The sequence below is a fragment of the Heptranchias perlo genome, chromosome 24, assembly GCF_035084215.1.
Source record: "Heptranchias perlo isolate sHepPer1 chromosome 24, sHepPer1.hap1, whole genome shotgun sequence".
Taxonomy (NCBI): domain Eukaryota; kingdom Metazoa; phylum Chordata; class Chondrichthyes; order Hexanchiformes; family Hexanchidae; genus Heptranchias; species Heptranchias perlo.
In genome coordinates, this window is record NC_090348.1 from 43,937,001 (window position 1) to 43,952,177 (window position 15,177).

Below are 15,177 nucleotides of genomic sequence, written 5' to 3' on the forward strand. Positions count from 1 at the left end.
CAAAGTTTTCAAGATATTTAGGGGAATTTATAGGGTAGATAGAGAGAAACTATTTCCGCTGGTTGGAGAGTCTAGGGCTAGAGGACATAGCCTAAAAATTAGAGCCAGGACTTTCAGGAGTGAAGTTAGGAAACACTTCTACACACAAAGGGTGGTGGAAGTTTGGAACTCTCTTCTGCAAATGGCAGTTGATTGTTAATTGTTAATTTTAAATCTGAAATTGATAATATTTTTGTTAACCAAGGTATCAATAGATATGGGGCTACGGCAGGGATATGGAATTAGGTCACAGATCAGCCATGATCTCATTGAAGGGCGGAACAGGCTCGAGGGGCTGAACGGCCTACTCCTGTTCCTATGTTCCTATGGAAATGTTTTAAAAACACAATTTTTTTTAATGCCCCAAATATTTTTTTTCTGGCTTATTAGCAGCAGTGTCTTGGAGATTAGTCTTTACATCATGGAGACTCCAGGGCAATCCTGGAGGGTTGGCAACCCCATTAATAATAAAGGGATAGGTCTGACTCCAGCAAGAATTCCCAATTTAAACTAGAACTGAGCAAAACCTTCCTGCCTCTGTGCAGGTTCAAACTTTTAGAATTTGTTGGATTTTTCAATAGTGGCTTGTTTACAGTGACTACACCTCAAAAAGTACTTAATTGACTGTAAAATGCATTGGGACTTCCTGAGGTGGCGAAAGACGCTATATAAATGCAAATTCTTTCTTAAGAACACATGTACAGTCAAGGACAAGGACGTTCGGCCCATCAAAGCTGATCCTTCTAGTACTCTCAAAACATTTTTGAACACTCTTCCCAAGTGTGTGGAAAAGTTAAAAGTATCTTCTTGTAAGAGACTGCGTAAAAACCCTCACTCACCTGACGAAGGAGTTAAGCTCCGAAAGCTTGTGATTTTCAAATAAAACTGTTGGACTATAACCTGGTGTTGTAAGATTCCTTACATAAAGGAAAGAGGTCAGGACAGCTTAGAGCTGTCAATCATCGTGAGGGGCGGGGTTGGGCGTGCGTGGAGCTGTCAGTCATCGTGAGGGGCGGGGTTGGGCGTGCGTGGAGCTGTCAGTCATCGTGAGGGGCGGGGTTGGGCGTGCGTGGAGCTGTCAGTCATGGCGAGGGGCGGGGTTGGGCGTGCGTGGAGCTGTCAGTCATCGTGAGGGGCGGGGCTCCGTGCTGTCAACAGCCTTATGTGACGCCAGTCAGAATTGGAGGCGTGTCTCGGTACTGTCAATCAACGCGAGGGGTGTGGTCAGCTGCCGTCTCCCTGGTGACAGGCCTTGGATTTGCTCCGTTTGGTTCCAGGCGGTGAAAATGATTAAGAAATTCGACAAAAAGGACGAGGAGTCGGGTCAGTGGCGGCGCTTTTGACGCCCAATTATCGTCCGTCTTTAAATCTTATTATTCACCGTAAACGTTCAGAGCAAACGGCGGCTGAGGCCCCGCACTCTCCGGGGCAGCGCTGCCGGGTCGGAGTTAGGCTGTAGGCCCCGTGGCTCTCCCGTCCCGTGGAGTTTCCTGAAGCTGCCGGCCAACACCCAGCAGCGGGTTTGGGGATGGGGAGAGTGTGTCGGTGCGGGTCCCGCATATCTCGGGCTGCTGTGGGAACAGTTTAAAAATTTACCCCTTGGCTCACTGTGCAGAGGCCTGTGAGAGTTACAGCCTAGAAACACCAGGCATTAAGCATAAACACCTCAGTGCACGATGTATGTTTAAATTTTCTGGGATTTGTGTGTATAATGTACAATAAACTGATCACTGTCATGGGGAGGGTGGTAACTGGGGTCAATGGCGCACCAAGTGATGGCAGATTGGGACTGAGTGAGTCCTCTGTCAGACTCTGTTACCTGGTATATGAGCTAGACAGGTATTGGTGATTGACCAGCCAGCTTGGCTTATTAATAGAAGTTGGCAAGCTGGATCTGCTACTGGGCACTGGGATTCTAACCACTTGATTCTAGATAACCCAACCAGCCAGTACCCTAAAGGGTAGGATGGTTCTGGCTCCCACTCCTGCACTGTTACCTCTGGAGTCTCCCCGAGTATTTATCCTTGGCTCCCCTCCTATTTCTCATCTATGTTCTGCCCCTCGGTGACATGATCTGAAACCACAATGTCAGATTCCACATGTATGCTGATGATATCCAGCTCTACCTCACCACCAGCTCTCTCGACCTCTCCACCCTGCTTGTCCGACATCCAGTATTGGATGAGCAGAAATTTCCTCCAATTAAATATTGAGCAGACTGAAACCATGTCTTCGGTCCCCACCACAAACTTTGTTCCCTCGCCACCGACTCCATCCCCCTCCCTGGCCACTGTCTGAGACTAAACTGGACTGTTTGCACCTTCAGTGGACTATTTGAGCTGAGTTTCCGACCCCATGTCCTCTCCATCGCCAAGACTGCCTACTTCCACCTCCTGTAATATTGCCTGTCTCCGCCCCGCCTCAACTCATCTGTTGCTGAAACCTTCATCCGTGCCTTTGTTACCTCCAGACACGACTATTCCAATGATCTCCTTGTCGGCCTTCCACCCTCCATAAACTTGAGCTCATCCAAAAATCTACTGCCCGTATCCTAACTTGCACCAAGTCCCTTTCACCCATCATTCCTGTGTTCGCTGACCTACGTTAGTTCCTGGTCCACTACGTCTCGATTTTAAAATTCTCATCCTTGTTTTCAAATCCCTCCTTGGCCTCACCGCTCCCTATCTCTCTGTAACCTCCTACAGCCCTCTGCGCTTCTCCAATTCTAGCTTCTTGTGCATTGCTGATTTTCATCGCTCCACCATTGGTGGCCGTGCCTTCAGCTGCCTAGGCCCCAAGCTCTGGAATTCCCTCCCTAAACCTCTCTGCTTAAAACCTACCTCTTTGACCAAGCATTTGGTCACCTGTCCTAATATCTCTAAGTGGTTCGGTGTCAAATTTTGTCTGATGACGCTCCTGTGAATCACTGTGTTAAAGGTGCTATATAAATGCAAGTTGGTATTGTTGTTTGGCTAGACAAGCAGTGAGAAGCTTACCAGTACTTTGCTGTTAGACTGAGGGGTGGGGTTGGGTGTGCGTGGAGCTGTCAGTCATTGAGAGGGGCGGGGCTCTGTGCTGTCAACAGTCATTTGTGACGTCAGTCAGAATTGAAGGCGTGTTAGACTGCACTGTTGTGCCAGCGGTGCCCGCATGCACTTGGAAGTCTCCAAACCTTGTTTCTTGCCATCCTTGCTTCAACAGTACTCAGCTCATGACCTCTACCACCTAGAAGGACGAGCAGCAAGGTCATGGGTATACCATCATCTCCATGTTCCACCCCAAGTAATGCACCATCTTGACATGGGCATATATTAGTATTCCTTCACCTTTGCTGGGACAAAATCCTATCCAACATCATTGTAAGGACTCCCATCAGCACAAGGACTGCAGTGGTTCAAGGGAAAGGTCCACTACCAGGTTCTCAGGGCATCTAAGGATGGAGTTGGCTGTAGATGAATAGTAATGCACTACTGCAGTCTGCTTACCTTGTCCACATTGTAGGTAACTATTTCACTAGGGTGGCAGTATCCTCCACCCCCTCCCCAAACAAAACTCTTTTCCTTGCTCTCTTTTGTAAAGGAGCTGCCTTTTGCTAAACTGTTATCTACAGGCACCACCAGCCCTCTGGTACCTTACCAAGTGGCTAGGCTCACACAATAAATTTAGAGTAGAGGTACAGGTTAAAAAACCTCCTTACACAGAGAGTTGTGAGGCTGTGGAATTTACTTCCAGGGTTAGGGGTTGAGGTTGAAACTATGTCAACACTCAAGATTAGGTGGATGAAGGAACAGGTGGTGGAGGGATATGGGAACAGGGTGGGTAGATGCCTTCAGATCCTGACAAAAGTATCAACAGGGTGCAGGTCTGACAGATCGATACTTTCGTTGGGATTTTTACCTGTCAGAGGAATTAGATGGTACGGCTTCATCCGCAACACAGGAGTAACAACAAGAATCGTAGCTGAGAAGATTGAAGTTATCGTTAATTGTAGCCGCCGAGCACTCTTTGGTTACCTCACCTATCTGAGAGATAAAGTTTCCCAGAGATGAAGTTTGGAATCGAGGTTAGGAAGGGAAACAGACCTGCTCCAATTGGAGGCGATCACAGGGTTGTCCTCAGTTAACCTGGCAATATCAGATCAGTAACGATCCAATGGAAGAAGCCATACAGTGTGGTCATAGACAGTGTGCACTACGGACCTCTGCTCTCGAAGTACTTGCCTGTGGGTAAATGTGATTAGGACTATTTGCTCGTGTGGAGGGTAAATGCCAGCATGAACTGGCTGGGCCAAATGGCCTGTTTCCATGTTGTAATTTTTATGTCGTATTTCTATGAAGAATAAAGAGGAAGTGTTGGCTGGTCCTTTGACTGTGGAGGGCATCAAAAGCCAAGCCTGATTCTGTTCCCTTTAGCAGGCATCATCAAACAGCCATCAAAGACCAAAATCTTGCTTGAATTTTCCCCTCCCAATTGTGCTTAAATTGCTAATTTAACTGAGATCAATTAACAGCACAGATCGGGATTGAATCTGCAACCCCTTTGGGTGGGGGGGGGGGGGGGTCTGTATGATTTTGTAGTACACCAGACGATGCCTTTCCCTTGTCGACCAAGCAAGAGGTTTTGAAGTGTTAAAATATAAGCTAATAGACTTTCGATTACTGGACTTGTAGTTTACTTTCTCATCGCTACTTTGTTCAATGAATTTGTCAGCTTGTCTTTTTGAGTGAATTTTCTGAGGTTTTTTGCTGTTTCAGTTGTTTTGTCGATTGGTAAATATTTGCAAAATAGTACTTTCAGTACAGCAAATGCTATTCATAGAGTTCTCAGCAAAAGGTCAGTATGTGATTCAAACAGCAAACTGTTTTGATGACTTCAAAGCTTTGGACTTATCCTACAATAATTATCTTCCACTGAACTTCGTCATCATTAACAAGGTTGGCCATAGCAACTGAAATGTTTGCTAGCTCCTGCTGCTGTCTGTTTGTTATCGCTTTTTCATTCAGCTCTTCCAGTGTGTGGTCCTGTAATCTCTTCATATCGAGGACCCATTTCACCACCTTCCTGGGTAACGGTTTGTTTGCCATATATTGGTGCACTATTACTCCTGATTAGTTTTCAGTGGGAAAAAATATATATTCTGTCCATAAGGAGTGCAAAATAAATTTGTAATTAGTATTAATAATCTGAAGTGACAACCATTGACCTGTGGGACTGGAAGAGGAGATAATTCTTTTGGTTTTCAAGGTTAATTCTTTGCATTTTCTTGGGAAAAATGATATTTATTTAGTTGTAAATTTAAACAGTTTTTTTGAACCACCTGTACGACACATAATACACTTATTATTTTCTCATGGGAAGCTATGTAGACAAATTGTTATTTTTTTTTAATACTGTAATGTTCAGAACTAATGTTAGTTGATTACATTGTATTGTAAATTTTGATCATGAGCATTGACGCTGGGGTTGTGACAGTTGCATTCGATCTATCAATGTATTCCATCTGTAGACATGGTGCATACTTAATTGTGCCCAGCTCATTCTGGATCTTTGTGTGAAAGGTGTGATGTTGGTGCACCAGCAACTGCACACTTGTAATTCTTGCCAGGTAGTGTTCCTGTTGACTTTTTAATTAGAGCCATATTGTACATTTGGCATCTTGTCCACGGCATGAATGGAATAAAAGTGTTTTGTGACTATGTGGATGTTGGTAAAATTTGATGGGCATGTTAGATGCTACTACCCAATCTTTGAAATCATTATCACAATCTAGTCAGTGTTCCTCAGTGAGGAAGTGAAGCTCCAATCTTGGTTGTAGAGTCCAAACACCTTTTCAAGTTAGAGCAGCAACTCTCCAATACAATCCAAAACATTACCAATGATGCAACATACTGGGCTTGTCTAAAGCATCAACCCATTGTGCCATCATACCATCACACTACTTAAATACTAAATGTGGTTGAACTATGTCCCAAGGTTTTTCCCTTTAGTAATTTTCTTCCCCCCTCCTCCTCCTCCTTCTCCTCCTCCTCAAACACTGACTCTTGCTGTGGAATGGTTTGGCAGGTGCTGGTAACTCTCTGGTACCTCATCCAAGTGGTTATTCTTGTATGAATTTAGTTGGGAGGTGATTTGACTATGGAGGCCATGACAGCTGAGCCTGATACTGGCTTAGACCAGCATTCACACTTTCCAGCAGAGGTCACTAGATAGTAATTAGCAGTACTTGGCTTATTTTTTTCCCTTTTCTTAAATCATGAGCCCTGGGGCCAGTTGTAGTACCCTAACTGCTGTCTTGGCTGCGATCAGCTAGCATAGCACAGACCAGGAAATCAAAAGTGGAACCTGCTGCTCACTCAGGATTTCTAATGTCAACCTATTGTGTTTTCATACAGTGAATACAAAACTTCTTCCTCTTTGGGATGGAATTTTGGTAAAACGGAAGTTATGTTTGTAACTGAAATAGTCAAGCTGCTTTTTCAGTTACAAGCATAATACACATTTTTACCAATAAAATGTATCAAAGTAGATAAACTATAAGAATTGTAATTTTATAAATTATAATTAAATAATTGTGTTTATGTGTTGACCCGCCATAGTGTAAAATGTAGGATATGTTATTCTGACCAATGGAATTCTGCAGAGAATTTTAGTAAATTCTACAGAGATATTCAGGATAGTTTTCCCACCACTTTCTCTGCAATAAAAATGATTTATCTTGGCTAATAGAAAGCACCATGGAAGAACTGCAGTAAAGGTTGAACTGATTTATTAATCAGTTAAGGACTTCATGAACATCACATTTATGCTCAATTCTTTCAACAATTAAGCCTTTTATTCATCCCACAGTGCAACTATTATGATGTAGTGTTGCAATATTGTTTTTCATAATGTACTAATATGGCCATCCTGTCAGTATCAGTTGCATGAGTGGGTGTGGGAGGTAGAAGAAATCTACCAGTCACGTAATCCTCCTGTTGGTTGTACAAATCAGTGGTATGATATTTTTGAGATCTACGGAAATAATGTCATTGGACCGAGGATGTGTCAATCTATTGGGCAAAAGAATAGTGTGAAAAATCCCAGTGAAATGTGAGCATAAATATTTGTCAAAACGGTTTTTGGACCAGTCTATACATCGTACTCATCCTCATTTCTTATATTCCTTTTAGGAAGTGGGTCCAATCCTTACCAGCAACTGGAGAAGAGTGCAGTTCTACAAGAGGCAAGTCTTCAATATCAGCTTTGTTTCTTTAACTCTCAAAATTGAAGAATGTGGTTGTAATCATTATGGGGCTGTTCATGACTTCACAAACAATCACAGGCAAAATATAGCTGCACCTCTTCCCACATTCTTGGATAGGTGACACAGAGAAATTTGTAACATTAAGGATGCATTGAATTACAGGTAAAGTGGCAGCATGGATAGAGGGATGTCTGAGGGATACAAAGCAGAGAGTAGGATTAAATGGCTATTTCTTGGATTGGCAAGATGTAGCTAGTGGTGTGCCCCCAAAGATATGTGTTGGGACTACTGTTATTCTCCACATACATAAAGGATTTGGGTAAGTTCATAGTCAGAAAATGTTGATACTGTTCACTCTATTAAATTAGGGGTAAAAACTAAGGAAACATCTGAGAGACTTCAGGAAGACAAGGACAGGTATTGCAAAATGCAGTTCAATGAGGATAAATATGTAGCACATTTTGGGAAAAAGAACAAAGAGTGAAAATACACCTTAAATGGTAAAAATCTCAATGGAGTGGAGAAACAGGGAGAACAGATATACACCTTAAAAAGCAGAATTGCAGGTGGAGTAACCATAAAAAAGACAAAAGAGCATATTGGTTTTATAAATAGGAGCAATGAATGCAAAACCAAGGTCATGATGAAACTGTACAAGACATTGGCTAAGCTAAATTTGTAATACTGTGCATATGGAAATAATAGACGCATGGAAAAGAGGCAATGAAGATTCTCCAGGAGTTACCAGGGATGAAAGGATACAGTTACAGTGAGAGTTGTAAAAACTAGAACCACAACCAACGGATCAGATCAAAGCTCCGCAGTCCTGCCACATCCAGTCGTGAATGGTGGTGGACAATTAAACAACTAATGGGAGGTGGAGGAGGAGGAGGAGGAGGCTCTGTAAACATCCCCATCCTCAAAAATGGCAGAGTCCAGCACATGAGTGCGAAAGACAAGGCTGAAGCGTTTGCAACCATCTTCAGCCAGAAGTGCCGAGTGGATAATCCATCTCGGCCTCCTCCTGATATCCCCACCATCACAGAAGCCAGTCTTCAGCCAATTCGATTCACTCCACGTGATATCAAGAAACGACTGAGTGCATTGCATACAGCAAAGGCTATGGGCCCCGACAACATCCCAGCTGTAGTGCTGAAGACTTGTGCTCCAGAACTAGCTGCGCCTCCAGCCAAGCTGTTACAGTACAGCTACAACACTGGCATCTTCCCGACAATGTGGAAAATTGCCCAGGTATGTCCTGTCCACAAAAAGCAGGACAAATCCAATCCGGCCAATTACCGCCCCATCAGTCTACTCTCAATCATCAACAAAGTGATGGAAGGTGTCGTCGACGGTGCTATCATCAATGACCTTCCCTCCATCATAAGGTCAGAAATGGGGATGTTTGCTGATGATTGCACATTGTTCAGTTCCATTCGCAACCCCTCAAATAATGAAGCAGTCCGAGCCTGCATGCAGCAAAACCTGGACAACATCCAGGCTTGGGCTGATAAGTGGCAAGTAACATTCGTGCCAGACAAGTGCCAGGCAATGACCATCTCCAACAAGAGAGAGTCTAACCACCTCCCCTTGACATTCAATGGCATTACCATCGCCGAATCCTCCACTATCAACATCCTGGGGGTCACCATTGACCAGAAACTTAACTGGACCAGCCATATAAATAATGTGGCTACAAGAGCAGGTCAGAGGCTGGCTATTCTGCGGCGAGTGACTCACCTCCTGACTCCCCAAAGCCTTTCCACCATCTACAAGGCACAAGTCAGGAGTGTGATGGAATACTCTCCACTTGCCTGGATGAGTGCAGCTCCAACAACACTCAAGAAGCTCGACACCATCCAGGACAAAGCAGCCCGCTTGATTGGCATCCCTTCCACCACCCTAAACATTCACTCCCTTCACCACCGGCGCACTTTGGCTGCAGTGTGTACCATCCACAGGATGCACTGCAGCAACTCGCCAAGACTTCTTCGACAGCACCTCCCAAACCCACGACCTCTACCACCTAGAAGGACAAGAGCAGCAGGCACATGGGAACAACACCACCAGCACATTCCCCTCCAAGTCACACACCGTCCCGACTTGGAAATATATCGCCGTTCCTTCATCGTCGCTGGGTCAAAATCCTGGAACTCCCTTCCTAACAGCACTGTGGGAGAACCTTCACCACACAGACTGCAGCGGTTTAAGAAGGCGGCTCACCACCACCTTCTCAAGGGCAATTAGGGATGGGCAATAAATGCCAGCCTCGCCAGCGATGCCCACATCCCATGAACGAATAAAAGAAAAACTGTGTTCACTGTAGCAGAGAGGGGGAACTAATAGAAACATTAAGTGTTTTGGAAGGGTTTGAGGGGGTAATCATGAAATTATTTCCACTGGTCTGTGAAAAGTAGCATAAACTTAAGATTAGTACTAGAAAGATAAAGGGTGAACTAAGAAGAAATGGTATCATTATGACAAGTTGGTATTGAACTGGAGTCAACTGTGAACTTTTAAAAGGAATTAACATTAAACATTGAACATCTGAATACAAATATTAAAGTTTTCAGCTAAGAACAGGAAAATGGGATTAGAATAACTAACTCCAATATAGCAGTGACTGGCCTCCACCTGTATAGAGATTTCTACGCTTCTGTGTTTCTGAAGTATTTCTCAATACATGTAGTTAATAGAGTGAAAGACAAATAGACAGCCTTTTCATTTGATTGCTGAAGGCTTTAAAAAGCAAAGCTACTGTTCAGATACAGCTGTTATTTAAAGAAAAGGTACTCTGTGAGCTAGCATTAGATATGATTTTTAGTTAGTTCTAGAACTGAATAAACATGCAATATGAATGGTTCATAAGTTAGGGAAAAAACTACATTATTTACATTGTCCAAATATCTCAAAGTGCTTCACACAATTAATTGCTTTTAAAGTGCTATGACTATTATGTTGGCAAATCCAGCAGCCATCCCCAATCTGGTCCAAAGACATAACAAGCAAACCTCCAGAACATCCATCTAGCCATATATCCTGCCTTATTTGACTAGTTGTAATTCTTGACAAAACATTTCCATGGTCCCTGCAGGTCAGACTAGTATGTTCCGCACAATATTCAACTAACTCTGTCTGCACGTACTTAAACCAATAACCCTTGTAAGAAGGCTTGGAATAACAAAATGTCACTCGGGTCATTCATTCCACAAATCAGGTACAATCTACCCTATTCTGGACACTTATTAAAGCTCCTACAAGAAAGTTGTGCAGATTTTCTTCTTGATCTCCAAAATCAACATTCTTCGCCTGGTCTCATTAGCAAATTTTAATATTGCAAGAATGTCATGGTTCTCATCAGGTTTGTGAAAATATGTCATTTTAAACTTTTTCAAAAAAAAAGCATTACTGTTCTGATGGCAGAGGACTTTAGGATCTGGCTGATCATATTTTGAGTCTACAGTTTGGAGGGGGTTAAAATTCCACTGTGCAATATCTGTAACACAATCATACACAATACACAAAATAAAGTCGGTTAAAATGAATAGAGGAATTTCATGCAAAGGTGTTATTCATTTTAACCAACTTATTTTAAATGGATTAATTATTTTAAAATGGTGAATGCTGGAATTTGATGCGATCACATTAACTAATGTGTTACAAATATCACAAAGCAGACTTTCAGCCACATGGTGAGCAGATCATAAACACTGTTCTGTACTTGTGAGAGGCTTTATCCCAGGGTGAGTCATGGTCCAGAGTGAGAAGGATAAGCTTGGTGAAGCTTGGAAAGAGGTTCAGTTAGACAATAAAGAATGAGGTCGAAGATCAGCCATGATCTTATTGAATGGCGGAGCAGGCTCGAGGGGCCTTGTAACCTACTCCCGCTCTTATTTCTTATTTTTTTTCTGAAAGAAATGTACCCTGAAATTACACCATGGGATAGTAGTGTAGAATACCCAATGTGCTCAATTGAAATTTGTCTGCTATTTTAGAGGAGCTGTCAACCCATTTATTTTAGATGTTTTATTTCAGACAAAAGCTTCAAGTACTTGTACTAGTTGTCATGGTGTATTTTCAGGGTCACGGTTTCTGACTTTAGAACATTTTTAAAAATTGGATTATTGAAATGTTATTGTGCGACATGTGAACTTTGAAAGCACCAGAGAGCTATTAGTTATGGTCGAGTGTTCTTTAATGGTTTTCCTGCTGACTCTTTGTTTTTGGTTCAGAAGGTCTCCATGAAAATCAGATTAAACAACTAGATATATAAAGCAAAATATTTCCAGAATACTTTAGTACTCTGCAGAATAAGAGTTAATTAAACACACCACCTTCTGTTAACTCAAAATTTGATTTCTATTTTGATTTTTTTTAATGTTTTAATTATTGGAGTCTTTATCAATACGCAGTTGATATGCATGTACTATGATTGTTTGAATATCTGTATGATTTAATTGGTTAATAATACACTATCCCTTCACTTCTGAATTTGAATCCAGTGCAGTTTGTTGGGAAGTTGAACTCTCTGCCAACTGTAAAAGTCATACTTGGTGTTTGGGATGGAAATGTCACATTAGTGCAGAGAGTGAGGGTGCTCTTCTGATGGGGTTAAGCACACTTGGGGAAGATATCCTGTGTGTTGTGCAGTAAAATTGTAAGCCCATTTATGAAGGACAGGCTTACAACTTCACTACCTGTCAAGCTCAGAGGAAATCTTTTTCCTATTTTCGTGCAGAGTTGAGGGAAAATGACTATATTTAGTGTAGTTGACCTGGACGTGGTTGATTATGACATTGGATGCCAAAAGTAAAAAAGTGTTCCATTCCCTCACCTTGTTGAGGATAAAAACTATAACCAACCGAATTTAATCTCGAGACATTAACTTATTTTTAGAATTTTAATAATTTTAGTACAAGGTTGGTATGTAGTATTAACAAACCTTTTTATTGTTAACAGGCCCGTTTATTCAATGAAACACCACTAAATCCCAGAAGATGCTTACATATCCTTACAAAGATCCTGTACCTGCTCAACCAGGTAAGAAGTACCATGTATTCTGAATTGACCCTCTAATCTGAGATCTTCATGCACTCAAATTGATTTATAACTCTAATAAAATGTTCACAGTCAAAAAAAGATTAGGATAAACTTGCAGCAATAATAATTTTTATAAGTATCTCCTAAGTGTTGATGTTTAGTGGAAGATTACCACATAATATAATGCTCTCCAATGCCTAAATCTTTCAATTGCTTGTAGCTATTCCGTTAGCAGAAATGATAAAATGTCCTGTGTATAATATGTCTCTGGTTAGGTACTTTCCGTGTATCTCCCAAAGACAGCATTGCAGGAAGGATCTGATGTATTACAGTATTTTTTCTGAATTAGAGTTTTAGGAATTTAAAGAAAAGCATTTTAACAATAGCTATTTTTAGTGTCGTTTGCATTTGTGCATGATTTTCTACATCATTTAAATGTTTTCTAAACACATCTCTTTCTCACTCTTCAAAAGGGGAGATAGATCAGCATTTCCCTTTCTTTATCTTGTTACAAGTTTCACAAAACAACATAATCCGATTAAACGCTGAGAAACAACTATTTTGGGACCATAAAAGTTTACAACACAAAAGGTGATCAATCGGCCTGTTGTGTCTGTGCTGGCTGTTTGGTGGAGCAATCCAAAACTAATCCCACTGCCCTGCCCTCTCCCGTAGGCCTGGATCTTCCTCTGCTTCAAATATTTACCTAAATTTCCCTTAAAAGATGCAGTTGTCTTTTATTGATAGGTAGCTCGATTTGTGAGTTTAGTCTTGGGACAGAAGGATGATTTGCAAATAGCTTGAACATCTCTGCTCCCCCCACCCCCACCCCCACCCCTCCTTATGTATTATTGATTAGTAATTAAATAGGCCATTACTTAGTAAATTTCATACCATGGCTAATTAATACGCTAAAGGTTCACTACACTTGGAGGATTTGAATTTGTCCAATGTAAAATGATATATATTTTTAAAACAGCTTCTTAAATGGACATATCTTGTTACACACCCCTCTATTTTGAGAATTTTTAGCACATGATCCTTTTCAATGTCAGGATTGAGTTGCCCTGGAAACTGCTTTATTTTAATCAAATATACATTTGCATGAATAAACTTGAACAAGTAAATCAGGTTTATTCCAATTTTCTCCTCCCCTATACAAAAAAAAATCGACCCATTGCTAACCAAAATTTTCATCTTTCTTGCCAGAAAAATGGTGTCCTTTATAAAACAGTGCACTCACCTGCAAATAAATGATTGTGCCTGGCTAGCTTAGTATTTGAGTTGGACTTTTGCTCAAAAAGACGTGACTGGATTGTTGAGCTGCAACACCCAGAGTTCTTCTGCATCACATCCATATTGGTGCAGTTAAGACTTTTTGAGGCCAAACTCAACGAAGTCGTTCCGATCATGGGCATGGACCTACCAGGGTCTCCTCACCAAGAAGCTGATTACAGTTCCAGACTAGGACTGGTAAATTTCTCCACTGAGGGTTTTTTTTTTCCTCTTCTCTTCTCCCCAGGTCTGGAGTTACCTTGATGCTATAGGGCACAAAATACATCTTGAAGATGACCTCTGTTGTCAAGTCATATCTTAGGCAAATATTGTCAAATTTTTCAATTGAAAATTGGGGCTTGCAATCTGTGCTGTCCTATTACTTATTTAGAACTTGTTACAAACCAGTAGACTGCAGTTACAAAGGGCCTGGGACTCATAAAATAGGGCGTTAGATTTACTGTTGGCTAGTTCTACTTGAAAATTGAGGGAGATAGTGGCGAAAATTGCCAGGATTATCCCTCATTATTTGCAGAGGCATTGCATTGTGGGTATGTATTGGTACTCTTGCTAACTCTGATTGTTCTGTTTATTTATCCCCCTTCCTTCCTAGTTCACAGATATATCATTTTTTCTCCTTTCTCCCAGTTCACAATGACACAGTGGGCAGAGATCCCTGATTTTGTAAATTCTACAGTTGGTAGGCTTCAAGAAAGAACGAAAGAAAGATAAATAACATGCATACATACATACATGCACACATGCACAAGCAACCTCAGGACATCCCAAAGCGCTTTACAGCTTTTTAAGTACTTTTGAAGTGTTGTCAATGCAGGGAAAGGAGGCAGCCAATTTGTGCATAGCAAACAGCAATGAGATAATGACTACATAATCTATTTTAGTGATGTTGATTGAGGGATAAATGTTGGCGGTGATGAAGAGCGAGTTAAGGAACAGAACAGGATAATTTTCATGGGATGGCATGATATTTTTGTAGCTCGCACAATGAAAATGCAGCTGCAATTTTCGAAAGGCACACTCGCTTTAGATTCCTACTAGTTAGCAGATAGAGATCCCTACTTACTTTTATTTTTCTCTTCTCTTTAAGGGAGAACATTTTGGAACAATAGAAGCCACTGAAGCCTTCTTTGCAATGACTAAGCTGTTTCAGTGCAATGATGTAAGCACAATATCTTATGAATAGGACTGTGAAGAAAGTTCTTAGAATTTTTTGGGTTGCATTGTCAAAGTAATTTATGATTCTTTATAATTCTTTAAATTTTTGTCTGTGGGCACCATCAAGGGAGATCAACTAATTATATTTTAAAAAAGCACAGCCCTCTTTCAAGTTGTATATTTAAATAGTTTACTTCTGGATTCTGTTTCTCTACTAAGCTTTTTTGAACCATTTGTTGCTGTGTTTTGGAGAAATGCAGCTTATGACATTGCACCTGGGCAGCTCCCCTCCACTTGGGGTATTTTGGGTAGGTGACAGTATGCGATAAAGGTACTTGGTTTGCAGATTTCCAGATTTTGATTGAAAGAAAATAGTAATTAGAATTAATAGATGTTGCTTTCAA

General features: G+C 41.4%; 1 protein-coding gene across 1 annotated transcript in view; it reads left to right on the plus strand.

The window, feature by feature from the left end:
- Positions 1–1,247: 1,247 nt before the first annotated feature.
- The window catches only part of copg2 (COPI coat complex subunit gamma 2), a 42,184-nt gene continuing 28,254 nt past the window's right edge, over positions 1,248–15,177 (plus strand). The window contains exons 1-4 of the mRNA XM_068005179.1: positions 1,248–1,362; positions 7,209–7,261; positions 12,242–12,322; positions 14,706–14,777. Coding sequence (XP_067861280.1) covers positions 1,326–1,362; positions 7,209–7,261; positions 12,242–12,322; positions 14,706–14,777 — 243 coding nt within the window. The 5' untranslated portion in view covers positions 1,248–1,325. The remainder of the gene's footprint in view (positions 1,363–7,208; positions 7,262–12,241; positions 12,323–14,705; positions 14,778–15,177) is intronic.